Genomic DNA, 23,773 nt, shown 5'->3' with positions numbered 1-23,773 from the left:
ATCACAGATTCTGACTCTCCCGGTGTTGCTACATCTGCAGAGACAGAGTCTCAAACTGGAGGAACAGCTTTGCCACCTATTTTGAGAAAAGACTCAGCAGCCTATCAGTGATGTGTGGAGGAGTTGTGTCTTCCTGCTACAGAACTAGTTTCATAGCAGTGTGAGCCTCAAAAGGAATGATCCAACCATCGGCAGACCTTTCCCCATTCTGCTGAACAAGTCTCGATTATTTTTATGTATCTCAGAAGGTGGGGTATACAGCTCAGGAATTTGAGTAACCAGATATTGTGAACATACTTACCAATCACTTGGGTCGTCACATTAGAAATTGAGATCCATTCATCCAGGTCCATATTCTAAACTGCTTTTATTTGCAGTTTAACGTTCACAGACAACATACAGAATCCCCGGTCAGAGCTGATCTCAGCTGGTGGAGTGAGGTTATTGATGGGTTATCAATGTAAATCCACACACAATGAAGATCAGAATCGGGAGAGACTTTTCCTGCTCCACCGTCTGAACCAGTAAACATCTGATTCAGTTACCTTGTGTCAAATAGTTAGAATTCTCATTTTGGAAAGAGAGTATGGGAGTATTTTTCAAATAAGTTAACAAAAAATATCATTCATAGATTCCAATTTAAAAGATTTAATATATACACAGTCTTCAGTATTTGTGTTATCTTATTCAAAGAAGTAAACTAACAGAAACACAAAAGGTAATGTTACTACGTGACTACATCAGTAATAAAGGAGTTACTGAGAATGGAAAACGATCCCCTGGAAACCAAAAAATAGCCCTTAAAAATCAAAGAGTAGCTTTCCAGAAAATCTCAATACAAGCATTGAAAATAAACACTTTGTGCCCTGCAGATGGATCTTTCAGAGAATGAATTGTAGATTTTGCCCAAAGATCAAATTAGAATTGAAGCAAAAGTTCTTAACTTTATTCTAAACAGGTTCCTGTTGAGAGTTCTTCAATTAAGGGGGAAGATCACTGGTGGTGCTTTTAAAAAGTGACATTGCAGCCCTGAAAATCAGTGACACTTCCAGAATATTAAATTCCAGCTAGTTATAGGGTTTGTTAACATCAGCAGAAATAAAATATTGTCAGACTGTCAATACTGAACAGCAGCAAAAACAGCAAAATCCAACCCCTGCAGTCACTTGTGAACTTGTTGATGTCTCAGGAGCCATTGTGACTGAGTGAATCCCTTCCCACACACAGAGCAGTTGAATGGCCTTAGTGTGAGTGCGTTGGTGAGCCAGCAGGTTGAAAGACTTTGCGAATCCCTTCCCACACACGGAGCAAGTGAATGGCCTCTCCCCTGTGTGAACTCGCTGGTGAGCAGAGAGGTTGGATGACCGATTGAATCCCTTCCCACACACGGAGCATGTGAATGGTCTTTCTGCAGTGTGAGTGCGTCGGTGAGCAGTGAGGTTGGATGACTGCCTGAAATTCTTTCCACAGTCAGTGCAGCTGAATGGCTTCTCTTCAGTGTGAATTTTCTGGTGTCTCAGCAGCGTGGGTAAAACTGTGAATCCCTTGCCACACACAAAGCAAGTAAACGGTCTCTCCCCAGTGTGAATTCGCTGGTGTGCAACGAGGGAGGATGCCTGTCTGAAACTCCGTCCACAGTCAGTGCAGCTGAATGGCTTCTCCTCAATGTGAACTCGCTGATGTGACAGTAAGTGGGATGACCCAGTGAATCCCTTCCCACAGTCGGAGCAGGTGAACGGCCTCTCCCCAGTATGAACTCGCTGGTGTGACAGCAGGTGGAATGACTGAGTGAATCCCTTCCCACAGTCGGAGCAGATGAATGGTCTCTCCCCAGTGTGACTGCGTTGGTGCACAGTGAGTGCTGAAGAATGCCTGAACCTCTTCCCACAGGAGGTGCAGGCGAATGGCTTTTCCTCAGTGTGAATTCTCTGGTGAGACCAAAGGCCAGATGACTGAATGAATCCCTCCCCACAGACAGAACAGGTGAACGGTCTCTCACCAGTGTGACTGCGCCGATGATTTTCCAGCAGGGAAGGGTAACTGAATCCTTTCCCACAGTCCCCACATTTCCACGGTTTCTCCATGATACTGGTGTCCTTATGTTTCTCCAGGTTAAACGATCAGTTGAAGCCTCATCCACACACAGAACACGTGTACAGTTTCTCCTTGCTGTGAATGGTGTGATGTTTTTTCAGGCTGCGTAACTGGATAAAGCTCTTTCCACAGTCAACTCACTGAAACACTCTCACTCGGGTGTGCGTGTATCTTGGTGCTTTTTCAGTCGCACTCATGTTTGAAATCTTCTCCTCCAGACAGAAGACAAACATTTCTCCTTCCACGTTCAAAGTCTGAGGATATTTAAGTCCAAGTGAATCGAGACTCTGTCTGATTTTGATGTGATGTTTCTTCACCTCACCTGTAAAAGGAGTTTACAAAATTAATCACTGTCAGTCCAGGATAGAAATTCTGAACAGGCAATTCTAATTCTCTGGAATATTTCTTCCTCTCTTGTTCCCCAAATCAATAAATTCCTGTCCCACACACTCTCCCTCCTCCCTGGGTTGAAATCCAAACCCATCTCACCATTTATTTTCTCCACTCCCAGTTTGCTCCCTCCCTCTCCTCTGTCTGGGTTCAGTTCTGATGTGGAGATGCCGGCGTTGGACTGGGGAGAACACAGTAAGAGTTTTAACACCAGGTTAAAGTCCAACAGGTTTATTTGGTAGCAAACACCTAATGGTAGCTAATGGTGTTTGCTACCAAATAAACCTGTTGGACTTCAACCTGGTGTTGTTAAAACTCTTACTGGGTTCAGTTCTCCAGCTCCTGTCTGCAGACTGACAATAAAACCAATGGGTCTTATTGGGTGTGTTGGGTCCTCCAGCGGGTGTTTGTGAATCCTCCCCGCCCACCTCCCAGGGTTTCCTTCCTTCCCAGAGATCAGAGTCCTCATTGATTTGAGGTCAAAGTGTAACCTCTTATTTATTGTCCCTCTCCCCCATCCTCTGATGTGAACCATCCTCCAGTGGCTGAGCCAGGATGGGGCCGTTAACCTGGGCCTGTTCCCGGGAGGGAGGGAGAAGCCCCGCAGCTGCAAACCAGGGAGCTGACAATGATTCTGAAGGGTTTGCGGATCCACAAAGTGTTTCCAAATCCTCCCAGCCACCGCCTAACGCTGACTCCGCTTCTCCGGGACAAACAAGCGCCAAGGACAGCAATGACACTGCGCATGCTCCACATCACAATGCCCGGGAACTGATTGACGGCAGCTCCGGACCAATAGGAAGAGGGGGTGGGGCTGGAGGACCGAGAGGGAGCGGCTGGTCCTCCAACCAATCGGAATGAATGAGGGGCGGGACCTGAAGCATGCGCAGTGCGGGTGAACCAAATAACCCTGTTGGACTTTAACCTGGTGTTGTTTGACTTCTTACTGTGTTTACCCCAGTCCAACGCCGGCATCTCCACATCAGTGCGGGTAATGGCAGACGGCCGGTTTTAGTTTGGAAGCGAGATCAATGAAGGGAAAGGAATGACTGGCAAATGGGAGGTTTTAAAAGTGTGATATCAAGAGTCCAGGGGCAGTATATTCCTGTTAAGATGCAGGGAAAGAATGGTAAATTTAGGGATCTCTGGCAGACAAGGGACATTGAGGCTCTGGTCAGGTAAAAGAAGGAAGCATACATTGGGTTTAGGCAATCGGGGACAAGTGAATCACTCTGACTATAAAAAGTGTAAGAAAATACTGAAGAGGGAAATCAGGAGGACAAAAAAGGTTATGATATGGATCTGGCAGGTAAGATTAAAGAAAATTCCAAGAGGTTCTATAGCTATATTAAGAGTAAAAGGGTGGCTAGAGAGAGAATAGATCCCCTTAAAAATCAGTATGGCCATCTGTGTGTGGAGCCACAGGAGATGGGTGAGATTTTTAATGAATACTTCTCCTCTGTGTTTACTGTGGAGAGCACCATGGGTGCTAAAGAAATAAGGGAAACAAGTGGTGATGTCTTGGGCACACGCATGTTACTTGGGAGGAGGTATCTGCAGCCTTATAAAAGCAAATTACTGCGGATGCTGGAATCTGAAACCAAGAGAGAAAATGCTGGAAAATCTCAGCAGGTCTGGCAGCATCTGTAAGGAGAGAAAAGAGCTGATGTTTCTTGTCTCGATGACCCTTTGTCAAAGCTCTGAAACATCAGTTCTTTTCTCTCCATACAGATGCTGCCAGACCTGCTGAGAATGGGGAGAGAGTGTGTGGGATGGAGATTTACAGCTTTTGGGGAATGAGAGAGGAAAGAATGTTCCATAGAAATAGTCTGTTCTGAATTTCTATCCTGTACTGACACTGATGACTTTTGGAAACTCATTTTACAGGATATTGAAAGAGGAATCACAGGCTGAAACCTCAAACGTCATGTCTCGATCTGACAGAGTCTTATTCCTTGGGACCTCAATATCATCGGACTTTGAATCTAGAAGGAGAAATGATTGTCCAGTCTGTCGATTTGAAAAGATTTGAAATGTCAGTGTGAGTGAAAAAGCATCAACACACTGTCACACTTGAGAGAGAGTGTTCCAATGCACTGACTAAAGAGCTTTAACCAGTTACACAGTCTGAATAAATATCACACCATTCACAGCGGGTAGAGACTGTAATCTTGTTCTGTGTGTGGACGAAGTTTCAACTAATTGTCCACCCAAGAGAGAGGCAAGGACACCTGCACCATGGAGAAACCGTGGAAATGTGCGGACTGTGGGAAGAGATACAGAGCCCCATCTCTGCTGGCAGCTCATCGGCGCAGCCACACTGGGGAGAGACCATTCACCTGCTCTCAGTGTGAGAAGGGATTCATTCAGTTATCCAGCCTGCGGACACACGAGCGAGTTCACACTGGGGAGAGGCCATTCACCTGCTCTGAATGTGGGAAGGGATTCACGCAGTCATCCCACCTGCAGACACACCAGCGAGTTCACACTGGGGAGAGGCCATTCACTTGCTCTCAGTGTGGGAAGGGATTCATTCAGTTATCCAGCCTGCAGAGACACCAGCGAGTTCACACTGGAGAGAGGCCGTTCACCTGCTCTCAGTGTGGGAAGGGATTCACTCAGTTATCCAGCCTGCGGACACACCAGCGAGTTCACACTGGGGAGAGGCTGTTCATCTGCTCTCATTGTGGGGAGGGATTCACTTGTTCATCTAACCTGCGGACACACCAGCGGGTTCACACTGGGGAGAGGCCATTCACCTGCTCTCAGTGTGGGAAGGGATTCACTCAGTTATCCAGCCTGCAGCGACACCAGCGAGTTCACACTGGGGAGAGGCCGTTTACCTGCCCTCAGTGTGGGAAGGGTTTCAGCGTTTCATCCCGGCTGCTGAGACACCAGCAAGTTCACGAGTGATTCCAGGGGTTGGATTCTGCTGTTATTGTTTCTGCTTTCAGTTGCATCCAGGACTGCATTTTGTTCATTCTCACAGTTGGTCAATGGGAAGGGTCAGAGGGTTTCTTTGTGCTGGACTGGCTGGTCTCAGTCTCCAGTGGGCTGATATTCTTTGAGTCTTTTTGCGAATACCTGGTTTCAAATGTCACAAGGATCACAGAGTGACAGGGTGTTAGGAAGTTTAGAGATATTTAGTCAGAAGGAAACAGAGGTTGGCAGTGCAAAGGTACATTTCTGAATGGAGGGCTGTGACAAGTGACATTCCTTAGCGATCAGTGCTGGGACTTTTGCTGTTTGTAATATATATATAAATGATTTGGAGGAAAATGTAACTGGTTTGATTGGTAAGTTTGTGGACGACACAAAGGTTGGTGGAATTGCGGATAGCGATGGGGACCGGCAGAGGATACAGCAGGATATAGATCAGTTGGAGACTTGGGCGGAGAGATGGCAGATGAAGTTTAATCCGGACAAATGTGAGGTAATGCATTTTGGAAGGTCTAATACAGATGGAAAGTATACATAGAACATAGAACATAGAACATTACAGCGCAGAACAGGCCCTTCGGCCCACGATGTTGCACCGACCAGTTAAAAAAAAAAGTTATTGGCAGAACCCTTAAGAGTATTGATAGGCAGAAGGATCTGGGTGTACAGGTACACAGGTCATTGAAAGTGGCAATGCAGGTGGAGAAGGTCGTCAAGAAGGCATACGGCATGCTTGCCTTCATCGGCCGGGGCATTGAGTTTAAAAATTGGTAAGTCATGTTGCAGCTTTATAGAACCTTAGTTAGACCGCACTTGGAATCTAGTGTTCAATTCTGGTCACCACACTACCAGAGGATGTGGAGGCTTTGGAGAGGGTACGGAAAATATTTATCAGGATGTTGTCTGGTGTGGAGGGCATTAGCTATGAGGAGAGGTTGGAGAAACTTGGTTTGTTCTCACTGGAACGACAGAGGTTGAGGGGGGCGACCTGATAGAAGTTTACAAGATTATGAGGGACATGGACAGAGTGGATAATCTGAAGCTTTTTCCCAGGTTGGAAGAGTCAATTACTAGGGGGCATAGGTTTAAGGTGCGAGGGGCAAGGTTTAAAGGAGATGTGCCAGGCAGGTTTTTTACACAGAGGGTGGTGGGTGCCTGGAACTCGTTGCCGGGGAAGGTAGTGGAAGCAGATATGATCGTGACTTTTAAGATGTGTCTTGACAAATATATGAAATGCATAGGAATAGAGGGATATGGTCCCCGTAAAGGTAGGGGGTTTTAGTTCAGACGGGCAGCATGGTTGCTACAGGCTTGGAGGGCCAAAGGGCTTGTTTCTGTGCTGTAATTTTCTTTGTTCTTCGTTCTGTTTGGAACATCCCAAATGCCCATCCAATTTCCTTTTTAATTGTTTATTGTCTCCACTTCCTCCACCCTCGTAGGCAGCGAGTTCCAGGTCATTACCATTCGCTGCATCAGAATATTCTTCCTCACATCTCCCCCCCACCCCCCCCCCCCCCCCCACTCCTCCCCCACTCCTCCCCTTGCATCTCTGACCCAAAACCATAAATCTGTGTCCCCCCCTAGTCCTTGTCCCATCAGCTAATAGGAACAGCTTTTCTTTGTCCACCTTATCTAAACCTGTCAGAATCTTGTCCACCTCTATCAAATCTTCCCTCAACCTCCTTTTCTCCAAGAGGAACAAGCCCAGCCTGACATTGACACTAAAGAACAAACTAACAGAATATGTTAATATCTGAAATCAAATGGGAATGTTTAATTTCTGTTTTAAAGATATTGTGAATATATTGTCCTGGACAATAAAGGAATTGGAATAACTCACCTTGGGAGTGGTTGAATGGAATATATCAATCTGGTATCCACCTACAGTCCAGTGAAAGTCTGGAATGTGTAGCTGGAAGTCCCTTCCTAACAGCACTGTGGGTGTACGTACTCCTCAGGCATTGCAGCAGTTCAAGAAGGCACCCTTGGGGTTGGGGTTGACCATGGCCGAGGCAGCTACATACAGCCACATATTCTGTTATAATTGAAGGACTGCAGATTGAATGTGAGGCATTGTGGGACTGGACTATCTTGACCATATTCCTGTGACTGCCCGGAAACTCATGTGTCTATTTTAAAGAACAAAGAACAATACAGCACAGGAACAGGCACTTCGGCCCTCCAAGCCTGCGCTGATCATGTGTTCCTAACTAGACCATCCGTTTGTATTCCTCTATTCCCAGTCTGTTCATGTGGTTATCTAGATAAGTCTTAAATGATCCTAGCGTGTCTGCCTCAACCACCTTGCTTGGTAGTGCATTCCAGGCCCCCACCACCCTCTGTGTAAAATACGTCCCCCGCATATCTGTATTGAACCTTGCCCCCCTTACCTTGAACTTGTGACCCCTTGTGTTTGTCATTTCTGACCTGGGAAAAAGCTTCCAACTGTTCACCCTATCTATGCCCTTCATAATTTTGTAAACTTCTATTAGGTCGCCCTCAACCTCCGTCTTTCCAGGGAGAACAACCCTAGTTTACTCAATCTCTCCTCATAGCGAATACCCTCCATACCAGGCAACATCCTGGTAAACCTTTTCTGTATTCTCTCCAAAGCCTCCACATCCTTCTGGTAGTGTGGCGACCAGAACTGGACGCAGTACTCCAAATGTGGCCTAACCAACGTTCTATATAACTGCAACATCATATGCCAACTTTTATACTCTATGCCCCAATAAAGGCAAGCATGCCATATGCCTTCTTCACCCCCCTTTCCACCTGTGCTGCCACCTTCAAGGATCGTGGACTTGCACACCCAGATCCCTCTGTGTGTCTATACTCCTGATGGTTCTGCCATTTATTGTATAGCTCCCCCCGCATTAGATCTACCAAAATGCATCACTTCACATTTATCTGGATTAAGTTCCATCTGCCATTTCTCCGCCCAATTTTCCAGCCTATCTATATCCTGCTGTATTCTCTGACAATGTTCATCACAATCCACAACTCCAGCAATCATTGTGTCGTCCGCAAACTTAGTAATCAGACTCGCTACATCTTCTTCCAAATCATTTATATATATCACAAACAGCAGAGATCCCAGTACAGAGCCCTGTGGAACACCACTAGTCACAGATCTCCAATCAGAAAAAGACCCCTCCACTGCTACCCTCTGTCTTCTATGGCCAAGCCAGTTCTGTACTCATGTAGCTAGTTCACCTTTGATCCCGTGAGATTTAACCTTTTGCACCACCTGCCATGAGGGACCTTGTCAAATGCTTCACTAAATTCCACGGAGACGACATCCACGGCCCTTCCCTCGTTAATCATTTTTGTCACCTCCTCAAAAAACGCAACCAAATTTGTGAGGCCTGACCTCCCTTGTACAATCGCTAATGAGATTATTCAGTTCTAAATGTGTATAGATCCTATCTCTAAGAATCTTCTCCAACAATTTCCCTACCACGGACGTCAAGTTCACTAGCCTATAATTACCCGGGTTATCCTTGCTACCCTTGTTAAATAACGGGGCCACATTTGCTATCCTCCAATCCTCTGGAACCTCACCTGTGTCCAATGAAGAAACAAAGATTTTTGTGAGAGGCCCAGAAATTTCATCTCTTGTCTCTCTCAGTAACTGGAAACTTGATAAGGTGCCCCATGCAAGGCTTATTGAGAAAGTGAGGGGGCATGGGATCCAAGGGGACATTGCTTTGTGGATCCAGAACTGGCTTGCCCACAGAAGGCAAAGAGTGGTTATAGACGGGTCATATTCTGCAGGGAGGTCGGTCACCAGTGGAGTGCCCCAGGGATCTGTTCTGGGAACCTTACTCTTTGTGATTTTTATAAATGACCTGGATGAGGAAGTGGAGGGATGGGTTGGTAAGTTTGCTGATGACACAAAGGTTGGAGGTGTTGTGGATACAAAGAACAAAGAACAAAGAACAATACAGCACAGGAACAGGCCCTTCGGCCCTCCAAGCCCGCGCCGCTCCCCGGTCCAGGATTGAATCCTGAATCCAGGCTCCCCGCCCAATTTTCCAGCCTATCTACATACCAATATCCTATCCACCGAGCTGTCCCTCACAGCTACGATGCTTTGTTCATTACAACCTATTAACTTACCCCCACCCCCCCATTCCAGACCATGTGATCTCCAGGGAGAGGCGAAAACCCAGAGTGAAAAACCCCAGGGCCAATATGGGGAAAAAAAATCTGGGAAATTCCTCTCCGACCCCCTGAGGCGATCGAAACGAGTCCAGGAGATCACAATGGCCCCGATCGGAAAATGCTTCCCAACCCTAGTCATTTCCACTTCCACGAACACCATATGAATTCCCTGCCCCCGAGACAGGTTCCCAACTATCCGCAGTCTCACTCTGTACTGGCACCAGCAAGATGATCGTAGAATGAAGCCTTGAAACGAGAAACCAGGAACAATTAGCCCGCGCCGCTCCCTGGTCCAAACTAGACCACTCTTTTGTATCCCTCCATTCCCACTCCGTTCATATAGCTGTCTAGATAAGTCTTAAACGTTCCCAGTGTGTCCGCCTCCACCACCTTGCCCGGCAACACATTCCAGGCCCCCACGACCCTCTGTGTGAAATATGTCCTTCTGATATCTGTGTTAAACCTCCCCCCCTTCACCTTGAACCTATGACCCCTCGTGAACGTCACCACCGACCCGGGGAAAAGCTTCCCACCGTTCACCCTATCTATGCCTTTCATAATTTTATACACCTCTATTAAGTCTCCCCTCATCCTCCGTCTTTCCAAGGAGAACAACCCCAATTTCCCCAATCTCTCCTCATAACCAAGCCCCTCCATACCAGGCAACATCCTGGTAAACCTCCTCTGTACTCTCTCCAAAGCCTCCACGTCCTTCTGGTAGTGTGGCGACCAGAACTGGACGCAGTATTCCAAATGCGGCCGAACCAACGTTCTATACATCTGCAACATCAGACCCCAACTTTTATACTCTCTGCCCCGTCCTATAAAGGCAAGCATGCCATATGCCTTCTTCACCACCTTCTCCACCTGTGACGTCACCTTCAAAGATCTGTGGACTTGCACACCCAGGTCCCTCTGCGTCTCTACACCCTTTATGGTTCTTCCATTTATCGTGTAGCTCCTCCCTACATTATTCCCACCAAAATGCATCACTTCGCATTTATCAGGATTGAACTCCATCTGCCATTTCCTTGCCCAAATTTCCAGCCTATCTATATCCTTCTGTAGCCTCTGACAATGTTCCTCACTATCTGCAAGTCCTGCCAGTTTTGTGTCGTCCGCAAACTTACTGATCACCCCAGTTACTCCTTCTTCCAGATCATTTATATAAATCACAAACAGCAGAGGTCCCAATACAGAGCCCTGCGGTACACCACTAGTCACAGGCCTCCAGCCGGAAAAAGACCCTTCCACTACCACCCTCTGTCTTCTATGACCAAGCCAGTTCTCCACCCATCTAGCCACCTCCCCCTTTATCCCATGAGATCCAACCTTTTTCACTAGCCTACCATGAGGGACTTTGTCAAATGCTTTACTAAAGTCCATATAGACAACATCCACGGCCCTTCCTTCGTCAACCATTTTGGTCACTTCTTCAAAAAACACCACCAGGTTCGTGAGGCATGACCTCCCTCTCACAAAACCATGTTGACTATCGTTAATGAGTTTATTCCTTTCTATATGCGCATACATCCTATCTTTAAGAATCTTCTCCAACAACTTCCCCACCACGGACGTCAAGCTCACCGGCCTATAATTACCCGGGTTATCCTTCCTACCCTTCTTAAATAACGGGACCACATTGGCTATCCTCCAATCCTCTGGGACCTCACCTGTGTCCAGTGACGAGACAAAGATTTGCGTCAGAGGCCCAACTATTTCACCTCTCGTCTCCCTGAGCAGCCTTGGATAGATTCCATCAGGCCCTGGGGATTTGTCAGTCTTTATATTCTCTAACAAACCTAACACTTCCTCCTTTGTAATGGAGATTTTCTCCAACGGTTCAACACTCCCCTCCGAGACACTCCCAGTCAACACATCCCTCTCCTTAGTGAATACCGACGCAAAGTATTCATTTAGGATCTCCCCTACCTCTTTGGGCTCCAAGCATAAGTCCCCACTTTTGTCCCTGAGAGGTCCGATTTTTTCCCTAACAACCCTTTTGTTCCTAACATATGAATAAAATGCCTTGGGATTCTCCTTAATCCTGTCTGCCAAGAACATTTCGTGACCCCTTTTTGCTCTTCTAATTCCCCGTTTGAGTATTTTCCTACTTTCATTATACTCCTCCAGAGCTCCCTCCGTTTTTAGCTGCTTGGACCTAACATACGCCTCTCTTTTCCTTTTGACCAGTCCCTCAATTTCCCTGGTTATCCACGGTTCTCTAATCCTACCCTTCCTATCCTTCTTTTTTACAGGCACATGCTTGTCCTGTAGCCCTAACAACCGTTCCTTAAAAGACTGCCACATACCAGATGTGGATTTACCCTCAAACAGCCTCTCCCAATCAAGAGCTGCCAATTTCTGCCTGATCCCAATAAAGTTAGCCTTCCCCCAATCCAACACCTTACCCTTGGGACACCACTCATCCTTTTCCATCACTATCCTAAAGCTAACAGAATTGTGGTCACTATTTGCCACATGTTCCCCGACCAAAACTTTGAAGACCTGACCGGGCTCATTCCCCAGCACCAGGTCCAGTATAGCCCCCTCTCTAGTTGGGCTGTCCACATATTGTTCCAACGAACCCTCCTGTACACATTTTACAAATGCCTCACCATCCAGAGTCCCTGCCCTCAGCGATTTCCAGTCTATACCAGGGAAATTGAAGTCTCCCACTACAACAACCCTATATTTCCTGCACCTATCCAGTATCTCCTGACATATCCATTCTTCCACTTCCCTTGGGCTGTTGGGGGGCCTGTAGTACACCCCCAACATAGTGACTGCGCCTTTCCTGTTTCTAAGCTCCACCCAGAGTGACTCGCTACACGACTCCTCCGAATTGTCCTCCCTCTGCACCGCTGTAATATGCTCTCCAACCAATACCGCTACTCCCCCACCTCTTTTGGCCCCTCCTCTGTCTCGCCTAAAACACTTGTACCCTGGAATATTCAGCTGCCAGTCCTGTCCCTCTTTCAACCAAGTCTCCGTCACCGCAACCACATCCAAATTCCTCGTGCGCATTAAGGCCCCAAGTTCGTCTGTTTTACCTGCTACGCTCCTTGCATTGAAGTATAAGCACTCCAGACCCCCAGGCTCAGTGAGGTCGTCCTCCCCCAGAGTGCTCTTTGTGGATAGTGTGGAGGGATGTCAGAAGTTGCAGCGAGACATTGATAGGATGCAAGACTGGGTGGAGAAGTGGCAGATGGAGTTCAACCCAGATAAGTGTGAGGTAGTTCATATTGGCAGATCAAATACGATGGCAGAATATAATATTAATGGTAGGACTCTTGGCAGAGTGGAAGATCAGAAGGATCTTGGGGTCCGAGTTCATAGGACGCTCAAAGCAGCTGTGCAGGTTGAGGCTGTGATTAAGAAGGCGTATGGTGTACTGGCCTTCATCAATCGAGGAATTGAGCTTAGGAGTCGTGAGATAATGTTGCAGCTATATAAGACCCTAGTCAGACCACACTTGGAGTACTGTGCTCAGTTCTGGTCGCCTCATTACAGAAGGATGTGGAAATCATAGAAAGGGTGCAGAGGAGATTTACAAGGATGTTGCCTGGGTTGGGGAGCATGCCTTATGAGGATAGGTTGAGTGAGCTCAGTCTTTTCTCCTTGGAGAGATGAAGGATGAGGAGTGACCTGATAGAGGTGTATAAGATGTTGAGAGGTATTGATCGAGTGGATAGTCAGAGACTTTTTCCCAGGGCTGAAATGGTTGTCACAAGAGGACACAGGTTTAAGGTGCTGGGGAGTAGGTACAGAGGAGATGTCAGGGGTAAGTTTTTCACTCAGAGGGTGGTGGGTGGTGGAGGCGGATTCGATAGGGTCTTTTAAGAGACTTTTAGATAAGTACATGGAACTTAGTAAGATAGAGGGTTATAGGTAAGCCTAGTAATCGCTAAGGTAGGGACATGTTCGGCACGACTTTGTGGGCTGAAGGGCTGGTATTGTGCTGTAGTTTTTCTATGTTTCTATGGAAGTCCCTTCCTAACAGCACTGTGGGTGTACGTACTCCTCAGGCATTGCAGCAGTTCAAGAAGGCACCCTTGGGGTTGGGGTTGACCATGGCCAAGGCAGCTACATACAGCCACATATTCTGTTATAATTGAAGGGCTGCAGATTGAATGTGAGGCATTGTGGGACTGGACTATCTTGACCATATTCCTGAGACTGCCCGGAAACTCATGTGTCTATTTTAGTTTATAATTGAGGATTTCTGGGAATAAGTTAAATGTGGAAATATTAAGCACAGCCTGGAGGAATTTGGAATAACTGAGAATTTTATCCCCAGATAAAGAACAAAGATTTTGCCGGTGTTTGGGTGTAACATGTTTGGGATTTTAAATCAACAAAGATGTTGTCTCTAAAATCAGTCCTTGTAAGTTGACTTAAAAAAGGTTAAGTTATAATGAAGGATCTTGTATCTTATTTTAATCAAGGAGTTGTGAGCTTGTAGTGCTCTGTCGCTTTAAGAAGCTATAGCTGCGAGAGAGAATGCTGAGGATTCATTGTTTGAAATTTACGAGCTGTGAGAATCTGTGTGTTTTGTTTGTTTTATGTGGATGTTTGTAGATGTGTTTTATCATTGTTTTGGGCTACATTTGTTAAGGTTTATCTTTCTGGTGGATTAACCTGATCTTGAATCTTTAATTAAAGGCATTTTTGGAAGTTTAAAAACAGGATCACAAGAACGCTTAAGTAATTAATTTTGGTTATTGTTGTTGTAAAGCACATGTTAAGTTTCTCAGTTTGTGTGTGGATGATATTTGTGGGTTGAATGCTTCAAGCTTTGAGGTTTTCTGTCTGTGATTTAAATCAAACAGATTTTTAAAAAAGGAAGTGTGATCAATAAAACGTTTTTTGTTCAGAAGTTATGAACCTGGAGCCATATTTACTGGCCAGAGACAAGATTCCAGGATATTTTACTAAACATGTGGGAATTTTAATCCGGATACAATTCACCCATGTGAGAATGAGAGTTTTAATTTGTAATGGTTATTTAAAATTTGACACATGTGAAGTGATTCTGACCAATCCTGTGTTGGATTGATCTTGGGTTAAACTTCCTGTCAGGTCCAAAGATTTATTCCTGACGCAAGTAACACAAAGAAAAGGAAAATTCTGGAATTGGATACTGAAGAAAAGAGTTTAAAAAGAGAGAGCATGAAATAGAAATGATTCCCAGACCATGTGGTCATTAGATTAAAACAAAGGAAGGGTGCTGACGTCCATTTGAGAACTTTTAATTCACCCCATTTCTAACTAAGGGAGTCTATGGACAAAGAAAGCCCAAGAAAGACCCCCCCAAGGGGGGTCTGGAAAGCATCATGATGGGGGCACCTGTCCATGAGATTATCACAAAGCCCCATGATGCCCAGATACTAATTTTATTGAACCTATAATGTATGTAATCTATCACCATTCTGATTGGATTATGTCCAGCCAGGATGAGCTGAGTAACTGGATAAGAATTGATGATATTCTGTGTTGGATGGAGTTGCACATGGTCAGTCCCTGTGGCTTCTCCCCGCTGGCCTAGCTCAATAAACTGTTTGTCGATTGAATCAGGCACAACACACTGGGTACATTACCACTTCATCCTTGGGAGTGGCCTGATAGGCCGTGGTCCAGACTAAATGTGGCCTTTGGGGGGCCTTTCATGAATCACATGTGTTTGGTCATTGTAAATGTGCATTCAAAATGGTTGGAAGCACAGATCATGAGTAATATTCCAGCTCCTGTGACAACAGAGAAGCTCTGTCAAATTTTCACTTGCCCTGGGTTACCAGATTGGCTTGTTTCAGATAACAACACTCTGTTTACAAGTGAGGTGTTTCAGGAATTCCTGTAAAGGAATGGTCTACGTCATGTGCGTACTGCACCATTTCATCTGGCTACAAATGGTCTTCATGATGTGGAGATGCTGGCGTTGGACTGGGGTAAACACAGTCAGAAGTTTAACAACAACAGGTTAAAGTCCAATAGGTTTATTTGTTAGCAAATGCATTTGTTAGCTCGTGGCATTTGCTAACAAATGAACCTGTTGGACTTTAACCTGGTGTTGTTAAACTTCTTACTGTACAAATGGTCTCGCAGAAAGAGCTGTTCAAAGTCTGAAGGAGGGATTAAAAAGAATGGCAGGCGATACTTTAGGAACAAGCTCTCAAGATTTTTGTTCCAGTTTCGCATCACACCACAATCCACAACCGGACTCTCCTGTGGAATTTTTTGGTCGAAGGTTGAAGTCTCATCTGGATCTGCTTCATCCAGATCTCAGAGCAAAAGTGAGCAGGAGACAAGAGAAGCAGAAGGAGGGACACGACTGCCACGCCAAAGAGAGGCAGTTCAAACCGGGTGATCAGGTTTACATCAGAAACTTTGGGAGTAACCAAAGGTGGTTACCGGGAATAATTTTAAACCAAAGTGGTCCAGTATCATATTCGCTTGCGGTGTGACCCCGAGTCAGGAACAGTTTCAGAGTCAGCAACCATTACTGAGAACATGGCAGAGGGTCATGCTGCTGTGGATGTTCACCAGGAAATGGTTCCAGCTTTGCCAGTTGACTCTGCTGTGGGAGTGGAAGAGGAATGTTCATGTACAGATTCTCAAACTACCTCTTCACCTCCCATTCCAGAAACACCATTACAAGATTTACCAGTGGTATTGTACAGGTCGCAATGCAACCACAAAGCTCCTGACAGACTTCCGTATTGTTAAAGACATTACTTTGTTGTATTTCTGTCCTGATGGGGGATTGAAATTTAAGGGGAGGAGAAGTGTTACAGAGTGTTCTTCTCAGCCTCTCTCCCTTCTGAGCACGTGCGGGCTTTGGGTGGGGTTTCAGTCTGCAAGTCCAGGCTGGTTCCAATGCTCCTGTTTCCTTTTGTTTGCCAATGATTTTTAAACTTTGTTATTTATTTATATAAAGAACATTCTGCTTTTAACAATGCATTCGACTACCTTATTTGTGGACTGAAGTTCCCACAATTGTAAAGCAGGAGATTAGTTAAATGGACAGCCTGAATTGAGAGACAATTAAAGAATAAATGATTCATTAATACAGTTGTTAGGACGGAAATGTAAATTTGAACACAAAAGTTTTTAACTTTTAGAATTATAAACATAAGAATGGTTAAAATGCTGCGGGAATTATAAGATATTGCCTTCTGATGCCAACAGAATAGAAAAAACATGACAAGACTTGTTAGGATGGCCTGGTGGCACACTGGTTAGCACTGCTGCCTCACAGCACCAGAGACCTGGGTTTGATTCCCGGCTTGGGTGACTCTGTGGACTTTGCACGTTGTTCCTGTGTCTGCCTGGTTTTCTTCCGGGTGCTCTGGTTTCCTCCCACAGTCCGAAAGATGTGCTGGTTAGGTGCATTGACCATGCTAAATTCTCCCTCAGTGTTACCCGAACAGATGCCAGAGTGCGGTGACTGGGAGATTTTCCCAGGAACTTCATTTATTAGTGTCACAAGTCGGCTTACATTAACACTGCATTGAAGTTACTCTGAAAACCAGCATGTCTTTCGGACTGTGGGAGGAAACCGGAGCACCCGAAGGAAACCCACGCAGACACGGGGAGAATGTGCATACTGTGACCCAAGCCGGGAGTCGAACCCAGGTCCCTGGCGCTGTGAGGCAGCAGTGCAAACCACTGTGCCCTACAGAGAGGTGTTGGGAGCTGTTGATTTTACAAGTTATCCATGTTTTCGGAGCCATCACTTCATGTCCTGGTCTGAAAAGGATAGAGAGAAATCTGTTCATAAGATCTTGGAGCAGAATTAGGCCATTCGGCCCATCGAATCATTCGATCATGGTTGATATGCTCCTCATCCCTAGTTCCTGCTTCTCCCCATAACATTTCATAAGTTCATACATTCAATTGTTAAAGCTGAGCTTTCTCCTTTTACTGTTAATCGATACTTTCCTTTTTTATCTTTCTGACTTGTTACATTTTTAATGGTTAATAAACTTCCTGAATTCACCATTTAAAGTATTCTTTCGAGCCACATGGTTAAGTCACTGGAACCTGGTGTGATTTACAGTTATGGAGTTATTGTAAACAAGAGAACCTCATAAGTCTTAGTTCAAATAAATCAACATTCTCACAAATGGAATGCTATCCTTTATTCTGAGAGAAATTGAACATTGAAGTAAAGATGTTCTGCTTCAGTTATACAGGGCGTTGCTGAGACTGCATCTTGAACACTGGGTGCAGTTTTGTCTCCAATTAAACAAAGGATCGTAGGATCCCTGCAGTACAGACAGAGGCCATTCTGCCCATCGAGTCTGTACCAAACAGCATCCCACCCAGGCCCTATTCCCATAACCCCACACATTTACCCTGCTAATCCCCCTGACACAAGGGTCAATTTATCATGGCCAATCCACCTAACCCGCACATCTTTGGACTGTGGGAGGAAACAGGAGCACCCGGATGAAACCCACACAGACATGGGGAGAACGTGCAAACTCCACACAGACAGTGACCCAGGCTGGAATTGAACCTGGGTCCCTGGTGTTATGATGCAGCAGTGCTAACCACTGTGCTGCCGTGCTGCCCCATTTTATAAATACCATGGAAGCAGTTCAGAGGAGATTTACTAGATTGATTCCCAATCCAGTAGTGTGAAATGTTAACTCTGTTTCTCTCTCCAGAGATGCTGCCAGACCTGCTGCGTTTTTCCAGTCCTTTCTGTATTTATTTCAGATCTACCTGTAGTGGGGGGAAAAACACTATTTACTATCCAGGATAAAATAAATGTCCTTCATCAGCTTTTGTGGATCATTTCAGTGGCAATGTGCTCTCCCAGGCTCAAAGAGCATTAGCCCACTGGAAGCAAAGTCGTGCGATCGGCCAGTCCAGCAGAAAGAATCTCTCCTACCCTTCCACTTCACCAACTATAAGAATAAACATGGTTCAGTCCTGGATGTGATTAATGGCAGGAATAACAGCAGAATCCAACCTGTCATCACTTGTGAACTTGCTGGTGTGCCCGCAGGCTGGTGACTGAGTGAATCCCTTCCCACACACACAGCAAGTGAATGGTCTCTCCCCAGTGTGAACTCGCTGGTGTATCCGCAGGTGGGATGATGTTCTAAATCTCTTTGAGCAGTGAGAGCAGCTGAACGGTCTCTCCCCAGTGTGAGTGCGCTGGTGAATCATCAGTTCCCGAGAGCTTTTGAAATCACGCCCACAGTCAGAGCATTTAAACGGTCTCTCATTGGTGTGAGTGAGATTGTGGTTCTGCAGGCTGGATGACTGAGTGAATCCCTTCCCACACACAGAGCAGGTGAACGGTCTCTCCCCAGTGTGAACTCGCTGGTGTATCCACAGGTGGGATGATGCTCTAAATTTCTTTGCGCAGTGAGAGCAGCTGAATGGTCTCTCCCCAGTGTGAATGCGCTGGTGGATAATCAGTTCCCGAGAGCTTTTGAAACCACTCCCACAGTCAGAGCATTTAAAGGGTCTCTCCTGGCTGTGAGTGACTTTGTGTTTTGACAGGTTAGATAACTGCGTAAATCCTTTCCCACACACAGAGCAGATGAATGGCCTCTCCCCGGTGTGACTGCGTCGATGAATTTCCAGTTTACAGGGGGCTCTGTATCTCTTCCCACAGTCCCCACATTTCCACGGTTTCTCCATGGTGCGGGTGTCCTTGTGACTCTCCAGGTTAAACAATCAGTTAAATCTCACACAGAACACGGGTACAGTCTCTCCCCGCTGTGAATGCTGCGATGTATTTTCAGTCTGTGTAACTGGTTAAAGCTCTTTCCACACTCAGTTCACTGGAACACTCTCACTCGGGTGTGTCTGTGCCTTGGTGCTTTTCCAGTCACATTGATATTAAAGGCCTGTTGACACAGACAGAACAGAGAAACATTTCTCCTTCCAGATTCAAAGGCCGATAATATTCAGGTCCGATGAATTGAGTGAGGGTGTCAGATGCTGATGTGACGTTTGTTTCAATCCTCTGTCTGTCAATCCTCACCTTCTGATATCCTGTAAACGAGTTTGGAAAATTCATCAATGTCAGTGCAGGATAGAAATTCAGAACAGACTATTCTAGTTTCTATGGAACATTCTTTCCTCTCTCATTCCCGAAAAGCTGTAAATCTCCATTCCACACACTCTCCCTCCATTCTCACTCTGCTGTATCTAATATTCACCCTCCCAATTCTCCTGAAGGTGCTGATTGAGGCTGATTGACAGATCCATGCTCACTGCTTCCTGTCCTGGACACAGGGAGCTGAAAATCTCCCTGCAGGCTGCCAGACAGATATTTGTCTAAATTACTGGGCTAACAATGTGTGGAACATACCGACTGGATTCACTTCCTTTCCCTTCAGTTGCTGCAAGTTCCCAATTTCCCCCAGAATGAGAAAAGAAATGGAAAGGGGAGGAAAAGAAAGTGTTTCACTCACAGATGTTGGCCTCTTTTAAGGCTTTGCATTGGCCAGGAATACGAACCCAGGCCTCCCGCGGGGCAGGTGAGAATTCTACCACTGAACCACCAATACTCAAGGGAGAGAAAACTGCTCAGTTCTTTCAACCAGTGCTTTCACATGCAAAGAAATGTTGATGATTTGCAGCAGCAAATTCAGTGCTGCTACACACACACAACACTGTTGGAGACAGGAGGAAGATTGAATCTGCCCACTCCCCCATGCCCCGGGGCTGCGCATGTCCAAGGGAGAGAGGAAGCTGCGCATGTGCGGTGGAGTGCCCACCCCTGAGATGTTGACCAATGGGAACTCTGGAGGACCGGAAGGACTCTGGTCCTCCAGCCAATCAGAGCTCCCCCATATGGGCGGCACGGTAGCACAGTGGTTAGCACTGCTGCTTCACAGCTCCAGGGTCCTGGGTTTGATTCCCGGCTCGGGTCACTGTCTGTGTGGAGTTTGCACATTCTCCTCGTGTCTGCGTGGGTTTCCTCCGGGTGCTCCGGTTTCCTCCCACAGTCCAAAGATGTGCGGGTTAGGTTGATTGGCCAGGTTAAAAATTGCCCCTTAGAGTCCTGAGATGTGTAGGTTTGAGGGATTAGTGGGTAAAATGTGTGGGGGTAGGGCCTGGGTGGGATTGTGGTCGGTGCAGACTCGATGGGCCAAATGGCCTCCTTCTGCACTGTAGGGTTTCTATGATTCTATGATTGTCTGAATGCGGAAGTGGACAATGAGCTTGTTCAGCTGCTCATTCCTGCCCAGCAAAGCTGCTGCTGCTCTCTCTCTGAATGAAGATTGAGCTTCAGACACAGACTCAAACTTCCTCCTGGCTCTCCAACATCTGTGAGAGTGTGGGCCAGTGGCGCAATGGATAACGCGTCTGACTACGGATCAGAAGATTCCAGGTTCAACTCCTGGCTGGCTCGATGTCAATTTGAAAAATAGTTTGTGAGCTCCTTTTGACCTAAAAGAGGCCAACATCTGTGAGTAAAACAGTTGCTTTGCTCCGCTTTTGCGTTTCTTTTGCATTCTGGGGGAAATTGGGGACTTGTTGAATTTTTAACTTCCAGGTCACCACTCGCTGTCTAAATAAAAATCCTCCTCACATTCTTCATGTATCTGTAACCAGGTAATACAGTGCATTACTCACATCATCAGTCTGCTCATTGATGTCCAAATGTAACACTTTAACGTGGCTGTCAGCTTGAAGATTAATCATGGATCATTTGCACTTCCACAACCCTCTGAGGCAGCGGGTTCCAGGTAATGACCTTTCTGCACCAAAATAAAATTCTTCCCCACATCCTTCTCTTTCTCCCAATCCAGTTATCCGGTCCCGCATATGGCACAGATTTTAATTTCTAGCGTGTAGGCCGGTCGTTACACGTAGATTTTCAGATCTCTGTGTCCAATGCAGAAAGTGGTCAGCATGGATCTGTTAATCAGCCTGAATCAGCACCTTCAATAGACTTGGGAGGTTGTATACTCAGGAGAGCAGAGTGAGAATTGAGGGAGAGTGTGTGGGATGGAGATTGACAGATTTTGGAGAATGAGAGAGGAAAGAATGTTCCATAGAAACTAGAATTGTCTGTTCTGAATTTCTATCCTGTACTGACAGTGATGTCTGTTGTAAATTCCTTTCATAGATATCAGGAGGTGAGGATTTATAGACAGAAATTTCAAACTAAACATCACATCAAGATTTGACAGAGCCATTCGATTTATTGGGACCTGAATATCATCGACCTTTGAATCTAGAAAAGCAATGTTTGTCTGATCTGTTTGCTTAAGGAGATTTTAAACATCAGTGTGACTGGAATACACCTGAGTGAGAGTGTTCCAGTCCACTGATAGTGGAAAGAGCTTTAACCAGTTACACAGGCTGAAACAACATTGCACCATTTACAGTGAAGAGAGATCGTACACGTGTTCTGTGTGGACAAGGATTCAACTGATCATCAAACCTGGAGAGTCACAAGGACACCCGCATCATGGAGAAACTGTGGAAATGTGACGATTGTGGACAAGGATTCATGTTGCCCTGTGATTTGGAAATTCATCAACGCAGTCACACTCGGGAGAGACCCTTCACTTGCTCAGTGTGTGGGAAGGGATACATTAAGTTCTCCCACCTGCTGAGTCACAATCTCACTCACACCAATGAGAGACCCTTTAAATGCTCTGACTGTGGGAGCGGATTCAAAAGCTCTGGAGAACTGGTGTCCCACCAGCGCATTCACAGTGAGGAGAGACTGTTCAGCTGCTCTCACTGCACAATGAAATTTAAATGGTCATCCACACTGCGGAGACATCAGCGAGTTCACGCCGGGGAGAGACCGTTCAGCTGCTCCATGTGTGGGAAGGGATTCTCTCGGTCCTCCGAACTGCGGGCACACCAGCGAATTCACACTGGGGAGAGACCGTTCACCTGCAATGTGTGTGGGAAGGGATTCTTTCGGTCATCCGCCCTGCTGACGCACAAAGTCACTCACACCAATGAGAGACCCTTTAAATGCTCTGACTGTGAGAGTTGCTTCAAAAGTTCTCGGGATCTGATGTCCCACCAGCGCATTCACACTGAGGACAGACCGTTCAGCTGCTCTCTCTGCACAATGAGATTTAGATCATCATCAAACCTGCGGAACCACCAGCGAGTTCACTCCGGGGAGAGACCATTCACTTGCTCTGACTGTGGGAAGGGATTCACGCAGTTATCTGCCCTGCTGACACACCAGCGAGTTCACACCGGAGAGAGGCCTTTCACCTGCTCTGTGTGTGGGAAGGGATTCACTAATTTACCCAACCTGCTGAGTCATAAAGTCACTCACACCAGTGAGAGGCCCTTTAAATGCTCGGACTGTGGGAGTGAATTCAAAATTTCTGGGGAACTGGTGTCCCACCAGCGCATTCACACTGAGGACAGACCGTTCAGCTGCTCTCTCTGCACAAAGAGGTTTAAGAGGTCATCCACACTGCAGAGACACCAGCAAGTTCACACCGGGGAGAGACCGTTCATCTGCTCTGTGTGTGGGAAGGGATTCACTCAGTCATCCACCCTGCTGACTCACCAGCAAGTTCACAGCGGGGAGAGACCATTCACCTGCACCGAGTGTGGGGACAGATTCACTCGGTTATCCAGCCTGCACAGACACAAAGTCACTCACTCCCAGGAAAGACCCTTTAAATGCTCCGACTGTGGGAGTGGCTTCAAAATTGCTGAGCATCTGATGTCCCACCAGCGCATTCACACTGGGGAGAGACCGTTCAGCTGCTCTCACTGCACAAAGAGGTTTGGAAGGGCATGCACACTGAGGAGACACCAGCGGGTTCACACTGGGAGACCATTCACCTGCTCTGTGTGTGCGGAAGGATTCACTCGATACCCCAGCTGCTGAGGCACAATGTCGCTCACACCCAGGAGAGACCCTTTAAATGCTCTGACTGTGGGAATGGTTTCAAAAGCTCTCAGGAACTGATGATCCACCAGTCCATTCACAGCTGCTGTGTGTGGGAAGAAATTCACCAGTTCATCCCTCCTGCTGAGACACCAGCGAGTTCACAAGTGATGACAGGGGTTGGATTCTGCTGTTATTGCTGCTGTTAATCACATCCAGGACTGAACCATGTTCATTCTGACAGTAGGTGAAGTGGAGGGTCGGAGGGTTTCTTTCTGCTGGACTGGCCGGTCTCACAATTTTGCTTCCAATGGGTTGATGCTCTCTGAG

At 46.4% G+C, this 23,773-nt stretch overlaps 1 protein-coding gene and 1 non-coding gene across 2 annotated transcripts in view; one reads left to right on the top strand and one right to left on the bottom strand.

Annotated features, from left to right (window-relative positions):
- LOC144485659 (uncharacterized) overlaps positions 1–4,413 on the bottom strand; it is a 39,842-nt gene extending 35,429 nt beyond the window's left edge. The window contains exons 1-2 of the mRNA XM_078203757.1: positions 4,402–4,413; positions 1,137–1,964 (exon numbers count right to left, since the gene is read on the bottom strand). Coding sequence (XP_078059883.1) covers positions 1,137–1,964; positions 4,402–4,413 — 840 coding nt within the window. The remainder of the gene's footprint in view (positions 1–1,136; positions 1,965–4,401) is intronic.
- A 16,488-nt stretch (positions 4,414–20,901) lies between these two features.
- On the top strand, positions 20,902–20,974 carry trnar-acg (transfer RNA arginine (anticodon ACG)). The gene has a single exon. It is a non-coding gene; the product is annotated as a tRNA-Arg (tRNA).
- The last annotated feature ends 2,799 nt before the right edge of the window (positions 20,975–23,773 follow it).

This window comes from Mustelus asterias, unplaced genomic scaffold, assembly GCF_964213995.1.
Source record: "Mustelus asterias unplaced genomic scaffold, sMusAst1.hap1.1 HAP1_SCAFFOLD_210, whole genome shotgun sequence".
Taxonomy (NCBI): domain Eukaryota; kingdom Metazoa; phylum Chordata; class Chondrichthyes; order Carcharhiniformes; family Triakidae; genus Mustelus; species Mustelus asterias.
The sequence above is the reverse complement of the archived record's forward strand: the minus strand, read 5'-3'. Positions and strand labels throughout refer to the sequence as shown.